The sequence below is a fragment of the Chironomus tepperi genome, unplaced genomic scaffold (assembly GCF_022539635.2).
Source record: "Chironomus tepperi strain 1889 unplaced genomic scaffold, CSIRO-AGI_Ctep_v1 contig_80, whole genome shotgun sequence".
Classification (NCBI taxonomy): domain Eukaryota; kingdom Metazoa; phylum Arthropoda; class Insecta; order Diptera; family Chironomidae; genus Chironomus; species Chironomus tepperi.
Genome location: NW_027226202.1, coordinates 64,995 through 91,358, shown reverse-complemented (window position 1 = coordinate 91,358; position 26,364 = coordinate 64,995). Strand labels below are relative to the sequence as shown.

Here is a 26,364-nt window from a genome sequence, read left to right as displayed (position 1 = left end):
TTCATCAGATTATAGTTCAAAATTATGAAAAATTTCTCTCAGTGCCTGCCTGACACAAAAAATCATTACAATCCCTCTATATCTCTCATGCTCTGTTCTTATGTGTTGATAAGTGGCATAAGCCATGATATTATTCATGTTGTTGTTGTCTTTGTCGGTTTATGTCTCTTTAATTCAATTTGTCATTCATTCCTTTCCTAACGTGGTAGCTGAATTTTAAAGATTTTTATGACTTGTGGGAATTAAAAGTGAAAATTGAATGGGAATTTTGAAGGGATATGAATGTATAAAGTCATGGGATTATGGGACGAATATTTTTCGGGTATCAAGCTTTGATAAGAAAACTTAGGATCAATGTCATGTCACAATATTTCCATTAAATTTATTTCAAGTCATTCCACTCTAAATTGAATTGATTTTGATTTGAAAATCAAAGCAGGATCAAATTCAGCTATCATGTTGAAACCTTCAATTGAATTACCATAGTATCAATTGTACAGAAATTTAAATCAACAACTGTATACTGCATCAATTAGCAGTAATATGAACTTTTTGACCTGATTTCTTTCAAGCTTCTTATTTCTCTTAATTTTTTTTTACGTAACTTTTTTTATTTCCATTTTCTTCTCAGGTTTTTGTGTTTTATTGATTTTTTTTGTTGTAGATGCAACTGAAGATTGCAGATGTTTTTTTGGAGAATTTACGTAAAATAGGTAGAAAAGTTTTAATTGTTTTTAACCAGTTTCGGGTCATTCACTTAAGACGTCAAGCTGGGTTGGGGTTCAAAAACTGGCACTTTTGAGAAATGGTTTTGGATATGAAGTTTTTAACCAGATTTGAATTTTTCATTTTAAATCGACGACATTTGTGAATGAATTTTTTGGAATTTGTCAATTTTACCTTCTTGAAATCCTTTTCATCGACCACAACTGATTATGAAATTTTTATTACTTAATTTCTCGTCATTTTTGTCTGAAACAATTACAGCACAAAATTAGATTTTCTCATAAAATTGACACAAATGATTCTTAAGATGACAACAAGATCTCCAACAGCAGAAAAATCCAACTTATTACTTTAACTGTTTCAGAATCACTTTATTTAATCTTTAGTCTACATTCAGCTACAATATTTTTTTTCATTCATTAAATTAATTTCTATTGTTTTTTTATTTTTTAAAAAAGTCATATTCTATCCTAAATTTTTGTTACTTACTAAGTGTTGTTGAATCTTTTCATTTTTATTTACAAATTGTGCAGAGTTTGATTAGTTTTTCGAATTTAATTTGGAAAAAGTCTTTCGATCTTTATACAAAAATTAAATTTTATCGAATTGATGATGTTTGACAATGGTTGGAGTTGAATGGATGTCCCGAGCGACACAAGTGAAGAAGGTTTCACCACGGAGATTTTAGAGCTTCCCTTAAACTCATATGACTGTCAAATAGAAGCGGTTTCTATTTGATGGGGTGTTAACAGAGCATTAAAAGCAGAATTGCAAAACAGGCACCTGTGACAGGCAAAATCCGTAGAAATTCTTGATAATTTGAATGAATTTTCTTACAGAACCATTCAAATTATCAAGAATTTGTACTGTTTTCGCCTGTCACAGGAGCTTGTTTGCAATTCTGATTAAAAGCTCCGTGGCGGACCCTTATTCATGTATGTTGCTTGGTAACAAATATTCGCACTATATATTTCATGTGGTCTAAATTGTTCAAATTGTTTAATTTTGAAAGGTAAAATTAATTTGATTTTAGGTATATTTATGCTGAATTTGCAGTTCGTTGAATTTTTGTGGCAATAATTTTGACAATTGAAGCCCATTTACATCCATTTTAATGACAGCATTAAAAAAATACCCTCATAAATATGAAAATTAGGTTAGCAGATGACAAACACATTTTATTATGTCCATCATTGCGATGACAACTGATTTATTCAAATATTCATCACGGCTATGGATATCGGCGATGATGAAACGCTCAATAAAGCTCGTCACTAATTAGATTCAATGATAATTGAGGGGGAAGTGTGGATATATTGATGGAATTTATGAATATAATCCAAATTGTTGAAATCAATAGCTATTTATAGACATCATTTGCAAACAATCCTCCTTTAATGTTTAAATTTAAGTGACCAACATGCAAAATGTATCATCAATATCACTCATCAACACATTGTCATTATCATTAATTCAATCATTTATTATTGTTGCTGAATTTATGTCTGTTGTCTTGTCACAATTAGAAAATATTATTCTTTTTATATAATTTCTTTCTTTTTTTTTATCGTTCTGAATAATTAATTAGCTAAATACAACTATTTAACATTATATAATGTTCATGTCGCCATCGTATGCTGCGACGATAAATGTAACATAATAATGTTATTGATAAAAGCAACAATCGATTATAGCCTAATGATAATGTTGATGCTATGCCATGATGCATTGCAGCGGGATGTTCTCCTGAAACAAAACGAGAGTTGTTCACTAGTAATAAAAGTCAAAGATTCATTATGTGATAAATATCATTCATCCGTTAATGCTCAATTCAGTCATTTACAATCTCATTTTTAGGGCGCCCTTTATTGGATGTTGGAAAGGATGTTTTGTGCCTTGAACGCATTTTTTTCTGCAATCTTACATGTTTAACTTCAAGCTTAAAGTGATTTACTTCCGAAATTACTTGGCACATACATCACGACTGACTCAAAATCCTTCAATTTAACTTAAAAATCCTCCCTTTTAGGATATAAGAAAAACTTTTTTCATTGCCGATGACTAAGATGAGATATGCCATAACATTAATGTCCATTCTCGTCCCATTCTTTCAATCTTCTTTTGCTTCAATTCATTTATAAATAAAATGGGGAAGAATAAAAAGAAGAATAATGATAAGAAGATAAGGAAGAGTAAATTTAGCACTAATATCCACCCAATCCATTTTTTTGGATGAATGACTTCTCGTACATTATCTTGGAGATTGTTAAATTTATAATATTTTATTTTCATGTATGAAATGAGGAAGTATATGGAAGTATGTTGGTATTACAAAGGAGTGGAAGTAGTTGAGATAGAGGAACTTCCGAAAATGGGCGTTTTTTCGATGTCCTATGCATATATTTGGGGTAGTTGAACTATGCAAAAGTCTCAATTATTCTATCTTAAGTGATTCATTGAGACATACTGGAATGATAAGGAGCATGCTCATGAATATGATCACAAAATTGAGCATGGATTGAGTATGCCCATGAAAACGCTTATTTAAGTTGGTATGCTCATTTTCTATCAGAGATAACCAGGCCTTGGAAGCCTAAACATGAGTCTAGGTGAATTGAGTACAACCGTTTATTTTTCGCGGCATACAAGCCGCAGCCGCTACTGTTAATGGCATTTCTATACATTTTGGCAGCCCAATAGTTTGCCGCGGCTCATAATTTACCCAAAATATAAATTATTTATGATTTTTCGTCAATTCCAAAATTAACCCAGCTTCCCATCCCTTGAGAACCTTTCCAAAACCCACAACATTATCATCCATTACACACACACACACACACATACAACAACATTATCATGATAAATAATTTTTTAGTACATCGCTCTTACCATTTAATATATGAACTCTAATGGACGCTGGATTGGCATTACTGGGTAGGCATTGATACAAGCCTAATGTCGTTGTCATTATCATCATCAACAATCGAGATGGTAGCATGTGAACATTTCCGTTTATTGAAAGATTAAAGTTGGCAACAGAACAACAGAAATAAAAGAAATTTTTTTTATTATTTCAATTTTTTTAAATTTTTCAAGGTACTTCATAAATTATAATGATATTGCTAACACGCTTATTACAATTCACATTGTGCTTAATAAATTTTTTTATGTGAAAATTATGAGGCTAAAGAAAGGAGAGTATGGTAATAAAAATTTTTCTTTCCCTTTTTTTCCTCTTCTTTCATTCATTTTCGGTATTGTATAATTAAAGGATATAAATTATGAGCGTGAAGCTGATGATATGATATAAAATGCAATGAATAGAGACACACATACCCGAATCACTTGGAATAGCCTTTTGTACTAGAAGTCGACTAGTCGTGAGAACGCCTTTCTCTGTTACCAGTGATATGCCACCACGTGGTGAATCAAAATTAATTGTCTAGACAAAGGAAGAATAAAGGAACGTAATGAGATAAAAGAGAAATTAAAAATAATTGTAGATTAAATTGAATTTTGCAGTTCTCTTTTCGAGAAGATTTAATTGTGACATGGAACAAAAAAAAAGAGCTGAAAATTTATGAACGAAGAGTTTTATGGACATTTGGATGGAAAAAAAGAAGAAAATGGAAATTTTCATTTAATGAAGCAGTTGATATCCTTCATTATTTAACTAATCTAATATCAGTGTAAATTGAGTTATGCTGTTAGTAATGAGAGAATCAAGTTTGAGTTTAGTTGGATCTTTTTGGAAGTGCAGCTCAAATGATGACATTTTTTGAAGCATGCTGAACTGTGAAATGACTTTAAGATTGAATTTTATGGGGTAATGTCAAATATTAGCATACTTTCATTCAGCATACAATGAAAAAACTGTACTTAAAATATAACAATCAGGAATAAAGCAATTATCATTCCTTTCAAACTTTGTCGAAATTTTCTAAAGTCCTTCCTGAACAATTGTAGCTTAATTGAAGTAATTTCTGCATCAACACGCAATAAAACACTCAAAAAGTTAGAACAACACGCAAGGGTTTGGCGCTTATACTCAAAACTATTTTTGTGAGGAAAAATTCATGTTTCGGTGTGGAAAAATGTTGGAAAATAGTTTATGAAATTTTCCGATTCTGACGATCAATATTATTTATTTTATATAATTTGAGGAGTAGAGCTGTCAAAAAGTCTATTTTTCAAAAAAAAATTGAAAGATAAAATGCATTTTTCCACTTACTTCTCTATTGTGACTCCATGTCATTGACGGGGGCGGTTCTGGGGCGTAGGCAACCTGGAATTGACGTCAAATTGATAAGTAAATTTGAACTTTTTTTTTTCAAAAACTATTGAAAATCTTATATTCAAAATCTAAAAGTTTTAGACTAAAACTATATAAAGCAAAAATTACATAAATTCAATCAGTTAAATGAATAATTAGAAGTTTTTTGAAATTATAAGAATAGTTTTCAAGTAGCACAAGTCAGTTAATCGATCCAAAATCCGATAATGATCTGGCGTGTCATTGGCATTCAAAGCAAAACCAGCACCAAGTCAGAGTCACGCCAACCTGGGATCATGGGTCGATTACTCCTTTTGCTGGTGGTTCGGAGCGGTATGGTACAGTATGGGAACACCACTTTTACGGTACAATGGTACACCTGGTATAGCAAAGTGACATTCCAGTACAGCAACACCAATGGTACAGATTTTTGATCGATTAACCAATTTGTGCTAGCTAATCTTGTATTGTTAATATTGTTTTAGACAGAGCTTGAATTCCTCTCAGATTTTGTATTGAAATTTTTATTCAAGTCTATATAGCATTGGGCAAAGTTGTATTCGAATATATTCAAATATGTTTTGTTCATATTCGTATATATTCCAATATTTGGCCAATCCTAACTCTACCTGACTTCATTTAAAATTAAAATCGACTTCGAGCTCTGGATTTAATCAATAAAAATTGAAAGTTATAACTTACGATACAAGTCAGATTTATTGTTGATCCTTTGTTAATAAACAGATCAGCTCCTCCAATAATTTCTGTTACTGGTTCTGTAAGAAAATGGGAAAAAAATGTTGAATGAAGTATAAATTAAACCTTTTAATGAAAAATGTGATGTAATTAGCTGTGGTAAAACCATATGAAGCATTTTGTGCAGATGAAAGGAAATTCTGATTCTTTTTTAATTTTTTATTTTGTTTGATCTTTTTTAATGAATTTCTTCATTCATTTAGGCAGTAAATTTGATTGACAAAGCTAACTCCATGCAGCATATCGTAAGCCTGAAATTCTTACATCATTTAAAAATTACATAATTTTGAAAAATTTATATTAAAAAATGTTTCGCTTTATTAATCCATTTTCAACCTGAATAAAATGTACTTCAAGTTTTGGCAAGCAGAAAAATAGTTTTCGGGAAGAATGGAAAGATTTATTGATTTAAGGCTATTTCCCATGACTTTTTAAAAACTTGTTTATTTTTTTTAAAAAAAATAAAAAGAATCAAAAATAACAAAGAGGAGCCACTCTAGACTGAAATATTTACGATTTCCTGTTAAAATTAACTTTTTCATTCTATTTTGCGTCTCAAGTGCCAATGGTAATTGAAGCTTTATAAGAGAATTTCTTGTGGAAATTGGGGTTATTTTATCGTCATTTTCATTATTTGATATCATTCCCGAGTGGACACAGCTAGTCAATATCTAGTATTAGACATGATTCGACTAGCCATTTATCTTGCCAAAAATGTCTTGACAATGTAACAAGACATTAACTAGACTTTAACTAGACATATGGAAAGTTGATTTGTAAAGAAAGTTTTATGAAACCATATACTTCACAAGTGCAAGCAGAAATCACAGAAATAAATTTGTATGAAACCATATACTTCACAAGTGCAATCAGAAATCACTTTTATAACTGCAATTTTTTTTGCACATCTTTTTAATATATTTATAAACAATGAATGGTGTGCACTTAACGACTTTTACCAAAGTGCAATAGTTAGTTACTATGTGACTTGCTAAAATGTTTTTATGGCAGCCACGAAGGTGTAATTCTGCTTTTTTAAAATTAATTAAATTAACAAATGTCTTCATATCCACACACAAAATTTTTTTTTTTGTTTTGTCAAATTCCGTGTACGTTAAACAGTTATGGTTGACTAGATATTAACTAGACATAAGTACTGTACATATGTCTAGTTAAATGGAACGTTCCAAATATGTCATTAGTCGTCCCTATGTCAAGTTCCAAAGGTTAGTTCATTGGTAAGTAACTGGTAATTCAAAGGCTAGTAAATGTCAAGTATTTAACTAGTTACGTGTCCACTCGGGATTATCTAAATCATCGTCCTTTTGTTTCTGTTCCGTCTAAAGTACTTTTATAACATCATTTGAGCAACTGAATTAGCACAAATTTTCTTTGTGCCTTTCTTGTGAAATTGTTGATGATTTCTAGAGGGCATCCTTGAGATGCCGTTTTGGTTACGTCTTGGGATCATTTTGTTGTGTTTTTGTTTTAATGTCGCTTGTTATTTTAATACAGAAGAGTTAACAGCATAAGAGAGTGGAACTTATTAAAAGAATTTGAGAGATTAACTCTAATGCAGCGTATTTTTTGCATTATGAAGCAGGGGAGTATTTGAAGAAAAGGGGAGTGGGGTTTGGAAGCTTTTTGAATGGATCGCCAAATTTGAGGTGCAAATTTAAGTAGTGTTTTGAAGTATTTTGGATGGATCGCCAAATTTTGGTGAATTTTAAGATTTTTTTCATGAAAAGTCTTAGCAAATTACTTTTATTAATATGTAACTTTTAGGAGAAATAGCTCTTAAAATGTTCCGGAACAGCAAAATGTAGTAAATTTCATTTTTTGTCATAAAAATTCACCGATTTCAGCTGCCAAGGCATTTCCATGTTTTTGCTATTAACGTTGTCACTTAGATTTTGTTAAGGGACTTCATTGTGCAGCTCGGAATTGAATCTAGGTTCAAACTCAAAACTACAATATTGACAACAAATATATCAATTGAGATGCATTGATAAAATTGATAAATCATGCCAATAACTTCTGAATAGGCATAGTTCAAGCATAAAATTTCAATTCAAATGTCAAATAACAATACAAGAATCTCATTTTAGACTTTTATGGCAAAACAAAACTTCCGATTTTCTTATAAAAATTATTTTATTGTAATAAATGGAAAATCCATACAAATGTCATTTGGCAACGTCTCATAGATTATGTAATAAATATCATTTCATCATCAAAATAACAGCAAAAAAGAAAACTTTTCGCATAAAAAATGAGCAACTTTTTAATTACATCTCTCTGCTGCTCATCTCAAGTTCTACAAACAAATCTAAATAAAGACCGAAAAGATGCATTAGACGACGACCTTACTCGTCATTTTATGTTCGCAATTTTTCTCATCCATTTGTTTACATTTTCTGTGATGTTTATGTAATGCTGATGACATTTTTGGGTTGGATATAAAAATGCATAAAATTGTTTTTGATGAAGGACATTGAATTCTTAATCCTTCGTAAAAATGTGAAATGCTTTTTTGAATAAGTGAGTTGACAAAGGTAAAGGTTTTTTGGAATATTTAACATGAAATTTGAGCTGGTAATTTTGGAATTGGTGTTGCAGATTTTTTGTTTGTGATTTATTGTATGATTTTATGTTGGATAATGAGTTCTGGTTCTATAAAACGATTTGAATTATGCAATGAGATATAAGGTTTCCCGAAGGTTCGGTCTCGATAAATTCTTGAGATCCTGACCGAAACCGAGACCGAGACCAAGACCGAAACTAACCGGAAAGTTTCAGTCTCAATCTCGGCATCGGGAACCCCAATCGGAAATTGATAATGAGAAAGCATAGAGAAAGAAAGTTTAAGGGAGCATTGTGCCACGGTCTCAAGTATTCCCCCATATCTCAATAGATAAGATCACTTGACATATAATTAAGAGTCAATATCTATGTTGTGGGTCTAGGACCACTTCGAACTTAGATGCAGCTAGATTCCGAACATTTTCAGAGCTGAAAGTCGACTCGGATTTTGTTCGGAAAAGTCAACTCGAGTCGTCTCGACTTCCTACAAAATATAAGTCAACTTCACGATCAACTCCAAGTTCTCACAATTTTAAAATATTTATTCAGACAAAATATGCAGCATTCAGATAGAAAAACTACAAAAAAAGTCAAAATTCAAGAGTAATGACTAGAAAACTAGCAATTTTCATATATTTTAAAATTACTTTTTTGATATCATAATTCATACTTAAATCATGCACACGCTTTCTCCATAAATCACAAAAGTGCTCAATCCACGTCGCTTAACATTTTTCTAGTAACTCACAAATGATGACAGACATTAAAATTATTATTTTTATTTTTTTTTTTGTTCTACGTAAATTTATTGCTATTTCGGTTGGGATGACATTCATTTGTTTGTTTCGCCTTTTTATTATTCGACATGCCAACAAAACAGAGATTGTTTCACGTTTTCATTAAAATTATGATTTTTTCGTGTACTCGTACTCTTTATTAGCATTAAAAGATCATGTATTGTACATAAAATATATCTCTAGATGCAGTAAAAAGCGTTGCAGAGTTTCGGGAATTTTTGTCATTTTAATTTTGCTGTCTTCTTATGCATGAGACAAAAAAATAAAATGTTGTCAAATGGAAAATATTACTGTTGTTTTCCATTATTTCAAGTTGTTGAAGACTGTGAAGAAGAATATGCAAAAAATTAGAGATGGAAAGAATGTTGAGTAAAAATTTTTTCAACCATAATTGTGATGAAAATGAGAAATTTTTTGCACTCTCCATTCTTTTTAAGTGCACAGGGATTTTTTTATAGCATATTTTTCTTTATTGTTTAGTTTTGTCTGGCAGTTTTTATAGTTTGTTAGTAAACTGTCTGAATAGAGTGCAATATGGAATGTCGAACTTGTGTCAGGTCATGCATATACCCTAGCTGACAAAGAGCATCGTTTCATGATACACAAATACCACTTAGGTACCTAAAATCGGTCTCTTTACCTGTCAGAGGCCGTTCACTTATTACGTTACGCAAAAAAACGAATTACTGTCTTCAGGCTGTTACAAAATCTCAAACCCCCCTAAAAAGCGAACGTTAAAAGTGAACGGCCACTTAAAGATATGAGCTAATCTGCCAGTTAAAGAGTAAGGCCCAGAGTAAGATCTTTGGGTCCGAGTGATAACCAACGTTCCGGAAATCTGTAATACTCTTTTGTGAGTACATGGGTACAATTTTCACCATAAATCAATCAATCCTGAGCGATACAAATTAAAACATCTTCTTCACGGAACTTTTAAAGCTTCGTTGAACCTCTTTTTCAAAACAAAATGAAAGTTGCTTCCGTTTAAAGTTCACATGACTGCTTAAAATTGACCGTTCCCATTTGGTGATACTAAAAGAGCCTTGCGGACCCTTATAAGCTCCATTGTGGAATCTTCTTCATTTACGTCGCTCAAAATCATATATTGTAAACACTAATTTTGGTTTGACCCCATGGATGCTTCCTACACCCCTGCAAATGCCTAATCATATTCAATTCCCATAAAATTATCATAAAATTGAGTCTCATAGTCAAATCTAGCCAGAATCTTGATAGAAATATTCAGACAACAGATTCATTGAGACAAAAGCTCATTTGACCTCAAAATGCGCTCATTCATCTTCACTCCCATGAATAAATTTCCACTTTTTCTCATTCAGACAATAGAAAAATAACGAGTGGAAAAATAGCTGCTTGCAAATTCCTTTATTCTTTGTTTTTTTATTCTACACACAAATTGCCACTTTTCTACCCTTTTTCTTCTCCATTCTGTACATATTTTATATTTTCAAATATTGAAATAAATGAAAACAATTCATTGTCGTCCAACAAAGAGCAAAACAGCACTTTTGCATATTATTGTACTCATAAATATTTGCATTTTGGCTCGAGTCTCTAACCACATTCATGAAAATTTCTTTTAATTTATTTAATTTTTCTTTATACAAGCTTTATGCCTAGCCATATGAGAAGCTATTTTTAGAAAAAAAGTTCAGGCAAAGAAAAAAAAATCCAGTTTGGTTAGTGATTTATGTTCAGATGATATTGTAATGTTGCCATTGAAAACTTATTTTGTATTGTTTATGAAGACTGCAAATATGAATGTGGATATAAACAAGAAAAAAATTGGATAATGGCATTTTCAGTGGAAAACAGACATAAACACATTCGACAAACACATTATTTATATTAGACAACAGTTGATAGTGATGGAAATGAATAAACAATTCATATTAATGGATTTTACATCAATATAATGACATATTTTGCAAATATTGAATTAAAGTTGTTTTAGTATGGAAGCTTGATGTAATTAAAAATGGAATTAATTATTTTGATTGATCTAAAAATAGTATTTTAAGCAGAGTTGGCAGGTCTTTGAAATTCGGACTCCACTTTTTTTTCGAGTCCGGACTTTTGGAGTTTGGACTCCAGTGGAGGCTCTTCCACATTGGATTTTTGCCAAATCTAATTTTAAGGTCTCCTCTCCAAACAGCACAAAACAGCTAATCACAGAATATAAAGTTTTGCACCTTAGAATTCTAAATTCAAGACAATAATAAACTTAAGAAGCTAGCCTATGAATTCTGCACTTGGCAATGGAGTTTGACAAGTGGAAACCAGCGATAGACACATCTTCAGACTGCATCTTCAGACTGCATATGGAAAGTGATGGATCACAATTTATCGGTAAGGCTAGCAAAATAAGAAAGTCTGCCCGAGCAACACATTGAGCCCACTTAATCAAAATCGACGTTTATGTACTATTTGTGGGGATGCTAACTTTCATTCATTACACGTCGATTCCAACTGCCGACTTATGGTTACGTGGGTAGTCACCATGAAGCCGCTAAGTCGTTGCATTAACGGCAAAGCTTGGGGGCGCCATAACGGCCCAAGACTGCTAATTTTGACACACTTTTACTTGGGCTTGGACGCAAATAACGTTGGTTTTATGAATTTCTACAATTATAACTATCAAAAGTGATCCAAAAAAGTCCAACTAAGGAGAAAAATGCCTTTAACTTCAAATTACTGAGTGTGAATTTCTAAACGGTCATGCCCACTTAAAAAACCAGAATTTGCCACATCGTGCTGTTCGGGCTTAAAACTAAAATTCACAAAACAACCAACATAAATAAAACTAATCTTCAATAAACCCCCTCAAAATTTACAATTTGTTCAACATCCACAAAGAACTTTAAGCCCTCCTGACCCACAAAATAATTACAGTCACGACTCATTATCGATTAATTATAATTCCTCAAGTTTTTGTCAACTTCCACAACAAATTTATTCATTCCAAAATTCGACATCTAAATAAATAATGAATAATTTGTGAGTTAAAGGAACCAAAACAATTTCAGATGAACTATGTACTATTTACTTTTATTATTAATAATTAAGGACATTTGTTGTTACATAATGTACACAATGAACCCTTTTTTGCTAGCTTTTAACGCCTACTTTGAATTAAGGCATAATTAAGGCATTGTGGATGTTTGCTGCTTCGTCCTAGGAATTATTGAGTCTATAACTTCAATCCAAAAAAATCTAAACTAAATATTTTATTAGATATTGAGTGAAAAGAAGGAAAGGAAAAGCACGGAAAAGAAAATCAAACGGAAATGCCCCGCTCGAAACTTAATTAAGCAAGCGGTCTTGTTTCTTTAATTAATTTCCACAGAACCGTCTTCCTCCTTCAACGTTTCAGTATGAAAATATTTTTTCCCATCGTCTTTAATTTCCTCATGGGCTTTATCAGTCTACGTACATCGTACATAATTTATTTACTGAATTCCATAAATCTTCATACTAAATGTATATCCAAAAACATTCATTTTGCTGCTTTACGCTCTCTTACGGTACAATGCATAAAAAATTTACAAACGGAATGCATGATAAGAGGTTGAAAGTTTTTCACTTGCTGTTTCCATTTATATGCTTTTTATCATATAATCATGAAATTTTAATCAACAAGAATTTATTTGTTTAGTGAATGTAAGTTCTTTTTAGTGTGGACATAATATGGGAATAGATTAATTTTGTCTGTGGATACTAATGGCTGGGATTAGATTTGGTATTTTTGGTAAATTTTTTATTGTCAACTCTGGTGTGTAGGTTGAGATATTAGAGGTATGAATTGTAAGGCAGGTGTATTCACATGTGTCTATCTGAGGGTGTATACAGAAAGGAAGGGGAACAGTCCTCTTTAAATTCTTAGACAGGTGTATAGTTATGTCTATTTAAGACTATATCCAGAAGGGAAGGAGAGTGTTGGGGATCAAAAATCCCTGACAACCCTTGTGTCTATCCTATATAAGCTGATCACAGGCAGACACTAACAGACAAAAAGCATCATGGTACAAAAATCCCACTACGATGCCTAAAAGTGTTCTCATTGCCTGCTAGGAACGTAAAATTCTATATTAGTCCTAAAATCCGATCCAATGACTTCTTTTTTAGCAAACCAAGTTGTACCGCTTTATATTGCAGATACTAAACCTTTATAATTGCCCAATCTCTTTGGCACAGCTAGCTGAAGCATTCATACTTTCCAAAACAAGCCTCACTTCCCAATATGCGCTTAAACCTTCCTTGCACTGAATTTCAGTCTCTACTCTTCATATCCCTCCTACTTTTTCACTTATATTTATTTCTATAGTCAGTACACTAGTTTTCAATTAAATATTCAAATAAAAGCGTACATTAAAGTGAAATTAATGTTATAGAATCACGGAAACACTTTTTCATCCACTCTTGATTGTTTTTTGTAAAAGTTAAAAACTTTTTATTATTTTTTTTATCGGAACGTGCATTGTTCTAGGATCTCTCATCCATGTCTGAATTGTTTTAAAACATTCTTTTTTTTGTTCTCAATGAAAGGGCAGAATTTTGAACATAATTTAGATGTGCTTGCTGGATAGAAAGCTAAGTGAGAATATTTGTTGATGAAAAATATTTTAATTTTTTTTTAACAAAGTAGTTTTCACCTGCTTATGCAATTCATAAAGTTTTGATGTAGCTAGAGTATAAAAGCATGTAGGAATTGAGCTTTACTCACCAACAACAGTCAAGTATACAAAATGTCCGATTGGAGGGGTTGTTGAAATTTGGCACTCGTAGATACCTAATGGGAAAATAAAATATTAGTTGCTGAATATAGTTTCGATCGCGGGTCGTTGCTTCATGACACATGAAGTCCTCAACACGTCAACGACCCAACAAGAGTTCAATCATGTTGATGAATTTACAACAAAAATCCAAAAATCAATGATAATTAAATTTATCTAAACTCACCAGAATCCTTTCGTTGAGCATATCGTATCCTCAATGTCCATTCTTCTGTGTGTGGTGAGTGCATAGCCTCAAAGCGCTGATCGCTTGTATATGTATATCGTCCTACAGTTAACAGGTGAATATCTCTATGACGCACCCAACTCACCTATTAAATGAAAAAAAAAATCGGAATTGATTAGTGTCACTAAGAATTGTCATGCAATTAGAGATTGTTTGAATGAGGTTTGGATAGAGAAGTAGAATTAGTTGATGAAGCAAGGGGTTGAGTTAGTTGATTGAGATTGTTAACTATTATTGATCTGTGGTGTTTGAGTAGAGTGAAATCTGGAGAATTGAGGCATATAAAGGCAAATTTGCCTGTGCGAGAGTAACGCCTATGTAGTTGAATGTGGTCAAAATGAAAAAGATTCGTAGGATGCTTAAAATATTACAGGATCAAAGTGACTAAAAGTTGAGGTTTTGGGAAGAATTTATTATCAATTGTAATACAAAAGTGCCCAGAAATGACTCAGAATCAACTAAAAAATCAAATTTTCTCATATGCTGTATCATTTTTGACAACATCCATGACACATAAGCAGCAATTAAATCTCAAACAATTTCAAACTTGACTTGCGGTTTTAATTTAATAACCTACAAAGATTCTTAATTAATTTCAATTGTATTCCAAGTTCAAATTGACAGAACTTTTTAAGCATATGTATTCATCCTGTGATTCGTTGATCTGCAACATTGTATGCAATACTACATTTATCATACAGTACTTATGTCAACCAACCATCTCAGTCGTAAAAAAACTGCAAATAAAATCAGAGATTTGATGTAGTTCCATGTGCTCCAATAACTCTCAACCTTTATTCTCTTCAATCAGAATTATTATCAGATTAAGTTTAAATTCTATTGCCAACAATGTTACTTCTTCCCATTTTCATTCCCTCTCTCATGCTATGCAATTTTCCTCATACATTCATTTTATGTGGGAAGAAGAATTATGACAGAAGCGAGGATGACACAAAAAACGAGGAATTTCAAAATGATGACAATGACGACATGTATGAAAATGTTGGAATTAAAATTCTAATGTGACAACAATGGATTCATGCATTGTTGAAGGAAGTAAATTTATTTTTTTTCATATACGAGTAAGATTTAAATTTAAATTTACATTCATGCCTATTGCACATGATCCCTTGGGGAATGAAAGGTGTAAGAATATTCTTCAAGTTTATTTTCATTGTTGTCTTGGGAGTAAAGCAGGCTTTAAGGAATAAAATGCCACGGCAACAACAGATGTATATTAAAGTACACGTTTAATGGCTTCAATAAATTTTGGTAAGTCTTTCACAACTTCTGGACTTATTGGCAAAATCCATGTCACCAAAAAAGGCAACAAAAATCCACATTAATTCCACCCAAGGGATCCAAAAAATCAACATCAATAAGAACACCTATTCAAAAAATGCAAAATGGTTGAAGTTAAAAAGTAAAGTAAATTATGTATGTGGGAAGTAAATTTCAACATTGTGTGTATGTACACATATATTTGTGGCTTTTTCTACACGAGAGATAAGCAAATAAAGACGGGAGCAACAAAAAAAAAAAAACGGGAGTGAAAAAGAAAATTTCGTATATGTGTGTATATTTGCGTATGAGACAAGTTATTCCATCATGAACATCTCGTTCGTTTTTTTTTTATGCAAAAGGTTGTAGTTGTCAAAAGCAGATTATTGTCACCAAAAGTATGTAAATTGTGTTGTACAATCTATGATCAGGGTTGGGATTGGTGTAAAAAAATTGGAACCCTTTTGACGGAATGATTTACGTACATTTGGGATATAAACAGCTTCCCCAGCTCCTCGTTATCCTTGTTATGCTGATAGGAATGTTCATAGGATTTAAAGGCTCGTGGGAAGATTTCCCATAAAATTCCAAGGATGACAGTAACATTGACATTCCTGACACTAGCATGAACATCCATAATATGAGCCCCCAACCCTGAATCACAGCCCCTTTTCATGCACTCATGTTTTATAGTACAATATTTGCTATAAGCCACCTAAATATGAAAATAGTCAACTCTCGACTAGAAACATTCCTACGGCAATCACACAATAATATTATGAGCAATAAGAAACAGAGTCAGAGTAGAAAAATGAATTCATGATGCCATAATATGAATGTCTAATGAAATTTTTCATTTTTGTAGACAATATACATGAAAATATGTGCACTTCCCTACCCCTTTTATGTGTGTATATTTATTTATTCATTTTTTTTTTTCGAGTGTATCATTATGCTTATTGTTGATGCTGTTAACAATACACATTGATGTTGCTGCTTTTTTGGGTATGTAAATGATGGAAGAAGAAATATATTTATATATTTTTTTACTGAATGCATACAAATTGTGCTTTGTTGTTGAAGCGTGGGGGAGGAATGAAGGCACAGAAGTGGATGGAGAGCCATAATGACAGAAACAGCACTCGATGAGAAACACGAAAGAAGACTAGCATTTGCTGTTTTTCTTGTATCACAAAAAATGAAAGTCATTGAATTCATTCAAGTATAATGAGAATTTTTCTTCTTGCTTTACAGACGACAATTGCAGTGATTTTGTTTAGCGAAATTGTGAAAGTATCCCACGTAGCTTAAATATGTCGAAATGCCAAAACTTATTTTTTCATGTCATGTTGAAGGTTTGCAACCAATCTATTGTGTATTGAGTCTATTTATGGTATTTATTTGATGGACTGGTTGGTGATTTAGTACGTGCTAGAAGCAATCCTCAACAGTTTAGTAAAGTCATGATGTTGTCGGCAACAAATGCGTTATAAACACCAGAAACTCATATAAGCAACATCAACTAGTTCCACAATTTAGACGTATAAATTTTTCATAAGCCTTAAGCTATACACAAAAAAAGCAGCATAATGTATATAAAAAATCACAAACTCACCGTTCTATTTCCTAAATTTTTTACTTTACAAACTAAATGTACAGTTTTGCCTACTAATCCCGTCACATTTGACGATATTGTTGTGTCAAAATAAGGGCCTGTGCCGGGTGTAGGAGAGTCTTGTAAAAATTCTGTTCTAAACTTTCGTGAATTACCAGCGAAAGCACCTGTAAAGATATCAAGAAAAAAGGAAATGTAAGATTGTGGTTGAATATTTTAAGCATCAAAAAAAAAAAAAAGGTACAAATGTAATCTTATTATTGTCATAGTCATCATCGTCACTATAATAATCATGATCATCCGAGGTAGACAAAAAAAAGGTGTTCAGGTGCAGGGTCGTCCATTTGTGATCATGAACATAAAAAGGGATTGAATAAACATTTTACATCTCCTCCAATTCGTTCAGAATTTTAAAAAAATTTGTTCACACAAAACATTCCACATCATTGAATTACAAAAAAAATGGGAAATGACTACTTACATACATGAAATGTATTTGTAGGAGGTTTTTCCTTTCTTTATTCTACTCTCTTGGAAAATTGCTTTCCTTTTTTGTTATCTCTCACCTATCATCACATATGTACAACATCAAACGTAATTATATTGCCTTTGCTTAACCAGTAACCACTTTATAAGAGACATAGAGTTGTTAGGGGATATAAAAGTTAAAATCTGGTGCGCTTTATTTTAGGAAGTGTGTTGACTCATTCCATGACAAATTCTTTTTTTATAAACGTCCTGAGTTATTTCCGGTTGTGTTTTTGATGGTGGAAGGCACAGAACTCAAACTTCCGCTAAGGTTTGAAATTCAAAATCTCATTATGTTAATTAATTTTTAGAAAACTCAGATTTTTGCCCAATCACTTCCTCGTGATAAAAGAATTACGGAACCGGAAGTTCAACCAACTTCATTTTCAGACTCATAAAATGGATATTTTTATGCCTTTTGCTCACATATTTCGACATCATAGAATCTCTACTAGGAAAAAAAGTCACCTCTTCCTGCTCTATGTGCCGTGTATGATTATATGTACACATCTCTATCTCCTATCTGTTCACTATGTGTAGAATATGTGAAGGAGCAAAAAAAAGGTTTTTTCAAGTGAAAAAGGAGAAAAAAAAAAATTATTATTAGTAGATATTACAGAATAATCTCTTGTTTAACAGCATGAGGAGCTGTGAACGATCTCTGTTTTCTCATAATAATCCCATTTATATTACATATTTATTTATAGATAGGTACATTTTGATTATTCAAGCCCTAAATTGAATTATCCGATTTTTTTTTATTTTCAGTTTATGGCTTCATGGGTGTAAAATTTGTGATTCAATTAATAAAGTAATATTGAAACTTTTTAGGACATATTTTGCATGATTTTCACGTTTTTCAGTTTTAACAAAAATGTCTTTAACTTGAAAAGTCAGTAAAATCCTTTAATTGCTCTAATTAAATTCAATATAAATTTTTATATTCAAATATTAAAATAAGGCAATGGATACAGCAGTAAACCAGACATTTTTCCATCAAATTCTATCGTAAAAGCTTCAAATTTATTAATGAAAAATCAAGTAAAAATACAGCATCTGCCTTAATAAAATTAATTATTCAATAACCCAAAAGTTCATTCACCCAACAATAAATATCTCAACTTAGCAATTGTGTACCTCAATTTAAAATTCAGGACAGAAGCTATAAAGAATGTATAAACTATAAAAAAAGAAAATATCACAAATTCTATGCCATAAATTTCAAAACATATGTCCATTCAAATTTGAAAATCAATTTCACAAACTATCCACTCTTAAAAATTTATCAGGGCATGACGAGAAAGCTTCAGCTTCAATAATTCTATGAAAATTTTTTATGCTTATATAAGATATAAAAGGGAAATTTTGTATAGTAAATGGAATTCCATTTTGAGCTACTCAATGTCAAATGAAAAATAGTCTTCAAGTTTAATCAATCAATTTACGATCAAACCTTTCTCAATTTTATGTAATGTTACTTGAAAGACTTTTGTGCTTGTACAACTTTTGTAGCTTGAAAAAACTCAAAGAAAATTTTTATTGTCAAGTCATGGGAGAGGATTCCTGAGTAGGAATTGTTAAATTTCATGAGAAATATTAATTCCAGAGTTATGGAGGTTGTTGTGATATTTGAAGCTTATAACTGGACATGAGGCAGATTTGTTGCAGCCATGGAACATATTGCTGTGTTTAAATTTCAAAATTGAAGTGTAATTTCAAAAAATTGTCATCCAGAGCTTGGAGTAGACTGTTATTCTGGTATTATATTGATTTGGTATCAAAGGCACACATTTATTACAAGCACTGACTTTGCATAGGCTTGCTTATACATAGATATTCCCTAAATAAAAGCAAAAACTACCATGATGCTGTTGGGCACCTTTCTAAAGGCACCTATCTGTCAATTCTAGTTATTTTGTATGAAAACGTCAACTTAACTCAAACTAATGTGAAATTCAACTCAACTTCAAGTTTTGAAGTCATCTAGCCTCCATAATATGCTTTCCCGGAAGATTTTCGGGACCTGGGCGGCACTGTGAAATCCCGGGATTTCCAGAAAAAGAAATATGCGCTAAAAAAATCCATATATCCTTTGAATATTACGTCATTTAAGCACAACTCCCATAAAAATTTCCACTCAGTTCATTTTCAAGATCCAGATTGTAAGACTCGATCAAAACATCATTCAATATCCATTAACTGTCTTTATAATTCTGACAAAATCAACCTAATAAACCAAATACCAGATTTTATCATCAATACATGCGTAAATTTATGCAAATGCCTTAGATCTATGATGTCTCTCAGTATAAATAAATTACTATACAAGAAAAATTGTTCAATGGAATGAAAAAAGGAGCTTCTACTTAGCCATCCTATCTATATCATCCAAAAACCCTTTCATCTGACTCTCCTTTTGTTTCTCTTATCAACAGGCTTCTTCAAAGAAAGCAGAATCGAAAGGAAATGAGAAACAATTTAAATTTTATGTACATGAATAATGCATGACATATATAGTCTTATTCATTTTCTTTTTTATCATCTTTATTGTGTCGTATGCTGTCTGATGTCCGAAAAAATTGAATGGATGGCATATGGACTAACCTACTGTTAAATATGTATAGATATCTATCTATTCGTTTATGCTATGTCAAGCAGATGATCAACATTAGATGAATTTATACACTAAATTGAGATTGACGAGATGATTGCGTGTATGGCAGTATTATGTTGAAAAATATGGAAGAAGCTTGTCCATTGTGATTGCATGTTAATTCATATTTCTGTTCTATCCAGTCCTTTTTTAAAAATTTGTGAAAAATCCTTAAGAAAATGCAATTTTTGGGGGAAATCTCTTTCAAATTCTTATGAAAATTCAACAGTCTGTTATTGTATTTCAGAAGTTGAAGCATATTCAATCACTTGAATTGATCCTCAAATCCATCTGGCGATGAAAATTAGCCCAAACAGCACAATTAAATCGCCAAGACGCTGCTAAGTTGTCACGATGACGACAATACGTAAGAGTGCTTTAATGGCTACGCCCCTGATTTTAAGCTTATTTTCTAGCAAAAACTGAATTTTGCAACCTCGTGCAGCTAGGGGAAAATTTGAAGTGGAAAATTTCTAGTCCATTCCACTCCAATTTTCTGCAATAATTTGCAGAATTCAATAAGTCAAGATTACTGCTATTTTAGAAAATCTCTTGAGCTGTACCTTGCAGCTAAGTTGTGGAAATTTGATTCCATGATAAAAATTTCCACGAATTGTAAGGTTAAAAGGAGAAAAGCCCGTAGCAATTACCCTACTTATAATCTGAAGAGGCACCAAAAATGATCCTTAATTCTTATTAATTCCATCACGTTGCTCATTTAGAGAGATAATTTTAAGGATTCATACTTCTCTCATTTATGCTAATGCTCTTCTAATGCAAAGTAAATCTTCAGATTACTTGAAGAATCTATCAAGTTACGCCATTTGCCAATTATGTGTAATACTGTTTTAGAGAGTGCAGAGGTAATCTTAATTTCCAATTATTAAGCAGGAGTAATAATTTGAAGATAATTTTTGGGTTTGCACGCTTAAATTGGTAATTTGATGAGGCAGAGTTGTTAAGTTAGTAGCTGGGGTTGAGTGTTTTGTGACGCGACAATCAATCAGCTTTAACTTCTGATAATTAAGATGTAGAGCTGAGTTAGAGCTCTTTGCGGTTAATAGGCTCTCAGTTGACTTACAGCTTATAGTGGGATCAGAACCACACTTTTCATGAGATTATTGCCTGTAGCATTCAAAGGGAGGCTGTGAGCCGCGTTTCCACTATGTATGATTCAAAATGGACAAGTGAAGGACGAGTGTCGAGTCTCGAGAACTCGCAGGGTCGGTATTGAGATGATTAGGAACCGAATCACTAAACCATACCACCACCAAGCCACTTTGACTCTTCAACCCCTGTATAAGGTAATTACCTTCATCACATGAATCACAATAAGTATTCCGTCGTTCTAAAATTATTCGCATTAAATTTTTTTTAATGCAGCACATCTTTTTTCATTTTTTTTTCTCGTATTCTACCATATACTTTTCAATTTATGTTCACATATACTATACTTTTAATTAAATTTCACACTCTAAATCACAAGACAGAAAACAAAAGCTCTTGTGTATGGTGAAGCAGTAATGAATGTTGCCACAACAGAGTGTGAGGAAGAAAGAATAAAGTTAAGTATAGATGAGGAAATTCTACTTCCCAATCTCATCTCTCTATCCGTGTATTTGTGTAAAGTTTATTTTTTTCAGAGACTATATAGAATGAATAAAGTTTCATGATGATACTCAGCTGGTTCAGAAAAGCTTCGATAATTCAGTTGCAGCATGTTTATATATAAATGAGATAACAAACAGAGGGAGGAACGGAAATGATGATAAAACTAGAAGAAATGAAACTTTTTTTTTTTTGCTTAATTTTTAAATACTTTTTTTTTGGGATTTTTTTTTGCAGTTGAAAAAATAACAGAAAAATTTCACATTTTTGAAATAAAGTTGAAAGGCATGAAAATAAAGTTGAAAGTACGCTTCAGATTTAGAGCGCATTTCATTTGAGTTGAAATATTTTTGAGGCTACAACACTCTGGACTCCAGGGCTAGAAGTCAACTATAATATTGTATGGAGTCTAGTTGACTTGAGTTGATACCCTATCCATTCATATGCAGAAACTCCAACTTCCTTGTCTCTCCAATTGACATAACAACAGTCGGTCAAACTACAACCAATGCACTTATCCTTCAAAATATCCACCAAAACCCTCGAAAAAATAAAAGAAAAAAGTTAAATAGAAGAAAAAAATAATTCCAATGAACAAAAATTCGAGAATTGAAATAAACAGCTGCACGAATATTCACAAGAAATAAAAACATCTACGTAATTGAATTGGCAGAGGAGATTTTTTTTTAATGAAAAACAATAGAGAGGGATCAGAAGAAAATATAAAAAAGTAACTGAATGGAAATGTTGGAATAAATAGTTTTTTTTTGTTTCAACAAAGGCTTTTTGTAAAAGTTTGAAATTTTTTCCATTATATTAAATGCATCTAGGCAATCTATACTGGTTATTGTAAGGAAAAATGCCAGTTTCAATGCATGTACAATTCAATTTGGAATTAGATTTGTTGGTTGATTCAAAACAATGATGAATGTTATAGATATGTTTGGAATTTCAGGTAGAGTTGGATGTGGTTTGTGGCTTTTGTATTCAATAAAGGCTTTTAAAATCTCAAATTGCACAAATTGATTAATTGGTCAAAAATCCGTTTTTAGGACCAGAAATTGAAGTCGACTTGGGTTTTGTATGGATTTGAGTCGACTTTTTCACACAAAATTCGAGACGACTTCAAGCTCTGCCTTGACTATAGTCGACTTTTCTTTACAAATATCGAGTCAACTTCGAGCTTTGTCCAGGCCGACGTGACTCTGACTAAATGTCTGTTTTGGTTAAAATCCTGCATCACTATCCGAGTCACATCGCTCTGGTACCAAACTTTGGTTCGATTAACCGACTTGTGCTATTCGGAAAGATCCTTAAAGTTCCAAAATTGCATAATTTTCATCCATTAGAGGCTCTTGAAATATTGACCAAATTTTGAATAGAAACGAGAAAAAAATAAATGTTTTTGATAGATGCTTAATATTAATGCTTATGCTCATAAATTATTCACAATTGATTAAAATCATAAAGAAATCCCGTACAATAATAAAAAAAAAACAAATCCTCATCTCTTCATTCTTTAAAAAAAATAAGAATTAATATTCAAGCTAATGATAATGACAATAAAAAGAGCATTAAAAAGAAGAGAAATAAAAATGAAACTAATGGCATCATCGTTCAAAATCTCATTTTTGTGTATTTGATATAAAAAAAAAGAATATTATTTTCTATTCGACTCATAAATTGTGATTTTTGCTCTGTCACTATCATGTCCAAAACAGAAATGAAATATGATTCCGTACCCGTCATGATAATATTTATTCATTTCTACCCCGAGAGCCACGAGTAAAACAGAAAGAAATATGTCTAAGAGGAGAAAAGAAAACAACAGAAGGAGATGTAATGGCTGTGGAGGATGAAGAATTGCCTTGGATGAGGATGAGGAGAATGTGTAAGAGTCTAAATGACTGTGGAAAGTCATATAAGTAGCTGTTGGTGATGGCTATGTTTCAGTCACTGTGTGCATGCTTATGCGGTATATCAACTCTGGTTAGAGGTTCAATATTGTAAAATTTTGATTAATTTATGTCGACTTCTTGTCAAGTTCGTTGAATTAGTTTCATGTTTAATAACCATCATCCATTAAAGGAACATCTTGATCATCTCCTAAATTACGTTTCGTCCTTGGCCAGGAATGCACCACAGGGAGGTGGAAGTAGCTATTGTACTTTGGTAGGATAGGCTGATGGGTGTTGAAAACCTGTATTGCGCGTTCCTGCCCTTTGCAAACCCTGGTAGAAGTCATCAATACACAGATCTGTCTACAGACTTTCTCTGAATGTGACAATAGGCCCAAATCTTCAAAATTACAGATTCAAATTACCAGAAAGCATCATTTGGCCAGACTTATTTAGTATGAAAAATATAATTTGGCTGATTAAAAACTTTGTAAATCATTGCCGCACGAGTAGCGTCTATTTAGAATACCCCAAATATCTGGATAATAATTTGATTATGATTATCTAAAATTTTCACTTTGTTGATTTTGAAAGTTCATTAAACTTACTTCCGAACATCCAAAATACTTGAATGAAAACTGAAAACACGTGTCATTAAAAATTTCACGTGATTCAGTCAATTGAAGGTTGGGTAAATTTCATGATTTTCAAGTAGTTACAATCCTTTCTAAGTGACTTTGAATAAAGATTGTTCATGAACTTTGTTGACTTCCAAGTAAAAGAACAAAGGAAATAAGTTCACAAAGGATACTCATAGGATTATTAAGAATTTAATAATAAAAATCACAATAGAATGTCAAGTACATGAGTAAAGTTACGACGTAGTAAGGCAATTGTCTGGAACCCCTAGTTACAGCAACAATAAAAAAAAAACTGGCAAATATCAAAAGTGAAGAGGAAGAAAAATAAAAGAGCATTAATGTAAGATGATATAAGGTTACAGAGCCAATAGCTTTTGTCAGTAACGGGAAAAAAGTAGCACACAACAATAACAGTATGAGGAATGAAAATAAAAATAACAATATTTGGTATAGATAAACATTTTCTATCCATAGATATACATACGTACATCTACATATTATTATATCATCAAGATGAGAAAGGAAAATATTGAATAAAACATATTTGCCCTTCTATACATCTATGGAGCCTCTTTCCTTCCTCCCATTCTTATATGGAACATACTTATAGCTTATTTCAACCGGATATCGCCCACCTCTAACTCATACTGAAATGTGAATTCACTGAGTTGTCCCTGACAAGCACCGGAAAAAAATTAAAATCCAAACAATGCTCATTGTTCGTGATTACTTTGTGTGAATGGAAAGATATATATCATATCATCTTGCTGTTCCTTCACTCCCTCTTTTTCTGATTATTTTAACAATATTAGCGTGGAATGGGATGGTTCAACATGACATACAGAATAAAAATAAAAATCAAGCTACAGAATGAGAATAAAAAAAGAATCCTTGATGAACGTCAAAGGTTTATTTTATACAATGACTAAGCCTTTTTCGGTATATCATCAGCATATCCATATACACATGAATTGATTAATCCACTATTTTTCATTTTGATTCCTTTTTTTTCATTTCCATTTGTTGTTTATTTCAATGAAGTCAGTCAGAAAGGCAACTACTGTTTTTTTCTCAAATATTCTTTTGTTATTTTTTGAAATTTTTGGCTTGATTTCTGACTTTATGTAAGAGAAATGGATGAAATATGGAGAATGGACGAATAAAATTTGATGGTGCATTAATTTTGGAGGATATTTTTGAGTTATTTGTTCTGTATCTGGTAAGCGTTCATGTAGAATATTAAGTATTGGAGTCAAATCCGAAATGAACACCTTTGCTGAATGGTCTGGTGAAGTTCTATGTCCATTAGCAATGTGTTAAATGAGATTTTAAGCATTTTCTATCATACAAGTATTTTCCTACTCGAATATACCAAAAAACGTTTGAACAAGGCATAAACGGGCTTACTGCACATCTCCGAGCAACACTAATGAAGAAGGCTCCACCAAAGCTCTTCCATGTGGTTGCATGGAGGCTTCTTCCATTTGATGTTAACAAAATAGTTTTAACTGATCCTTAAACGCTCCATGACAGCTTACTTCATCTATGTCGCTCGGTATCAAAGCCACGTGCCATTTCTATGTGCATATTAGCTTCAAAATCTCAGAAAAAGGTCAAAAGCAAGTCAAAAGCCCTCGTGTAGCACTTGCGAACACATTTTTTTCACCATAATCTCCAAAGTAACGTCAAACTTATTTGCGAGTCATTTATATTGATGAACAAAATTTTAGCATCAAGCACCTTCCTCAAATACACAACTTTTAATTGCTAGACATCCACGAAAACCACACTTCATTAATTTTAATTTCAATATTAAAGGGATTAAACACGATAAAATATTAAGTTTGGTCAACAAATGAATATTTCTTAAAATTACTATAAGCATTTGCAATAAATTGGAACCAACGAGGCAATAAATTTTACGATCTATATTCTCACTAGATGCTGGTAAGCAAGAATGTAAGG

At 32.0% G+C, this 26,364-nt stretch overlaps 1 protein-coding gene across 2 annotated transcripts in view; it reads right to left on the bottom strand.

The window, feature by feature from the left end:
* Positions 1 to 1,202: 1,202 nt before the first annotated feature.
* LOC139085674 (zwei Ig domain protein zig-8-like) overlaps positions 1,203 to 26,364 on the bottom strand; it is a 49,893-nt gene continuing 24,731 nt past the window's right edge. Inside the window, exons 2-9 of one of the 2 annotated variants that reach the window (XM_070633786.1) lie at positions 17,072 to 17,238; positions 14,116 to 14,260; positions 13,880 to 13,945; positions 5,702 to 5,775; positions 4,958 to 5,011; positions 4,063 to 4,168; positions 3,616 to 3,678; positions 1,203 to 2,472 (exon numbers count right to left, since the gene is read on the bottom strand). In XM_070633786.1, coding sequence (XP_070489887.1) covers positions 2,315 to 2,472; positions 3,616 to 3,678; positions 4,063 to 4,168; positions 4,958 to 5,011; positions 5,702 to 5,775; positions 13,880 to 13,945; positions 14,116 to 14,260; positions 17,072 to 17,238 — 833 coding nt within the window. In that variant the 3' untranslated portion in view covers positions 1,203 to 2,314. The remainder of the gene's footprint in view (positions 2,473 to 3,615; positions 3,679 to 4,062; positions 4,169 to 4,957; positions 5,012 to 5,701; positions 5,776 to 13,879; positions 13,946 to 14,115; positions 14,261 to 17,071; positions 17,239 to 26,364) is intronic. The other variant, XM_070633787.1, reaches the window with a different exon arrangement.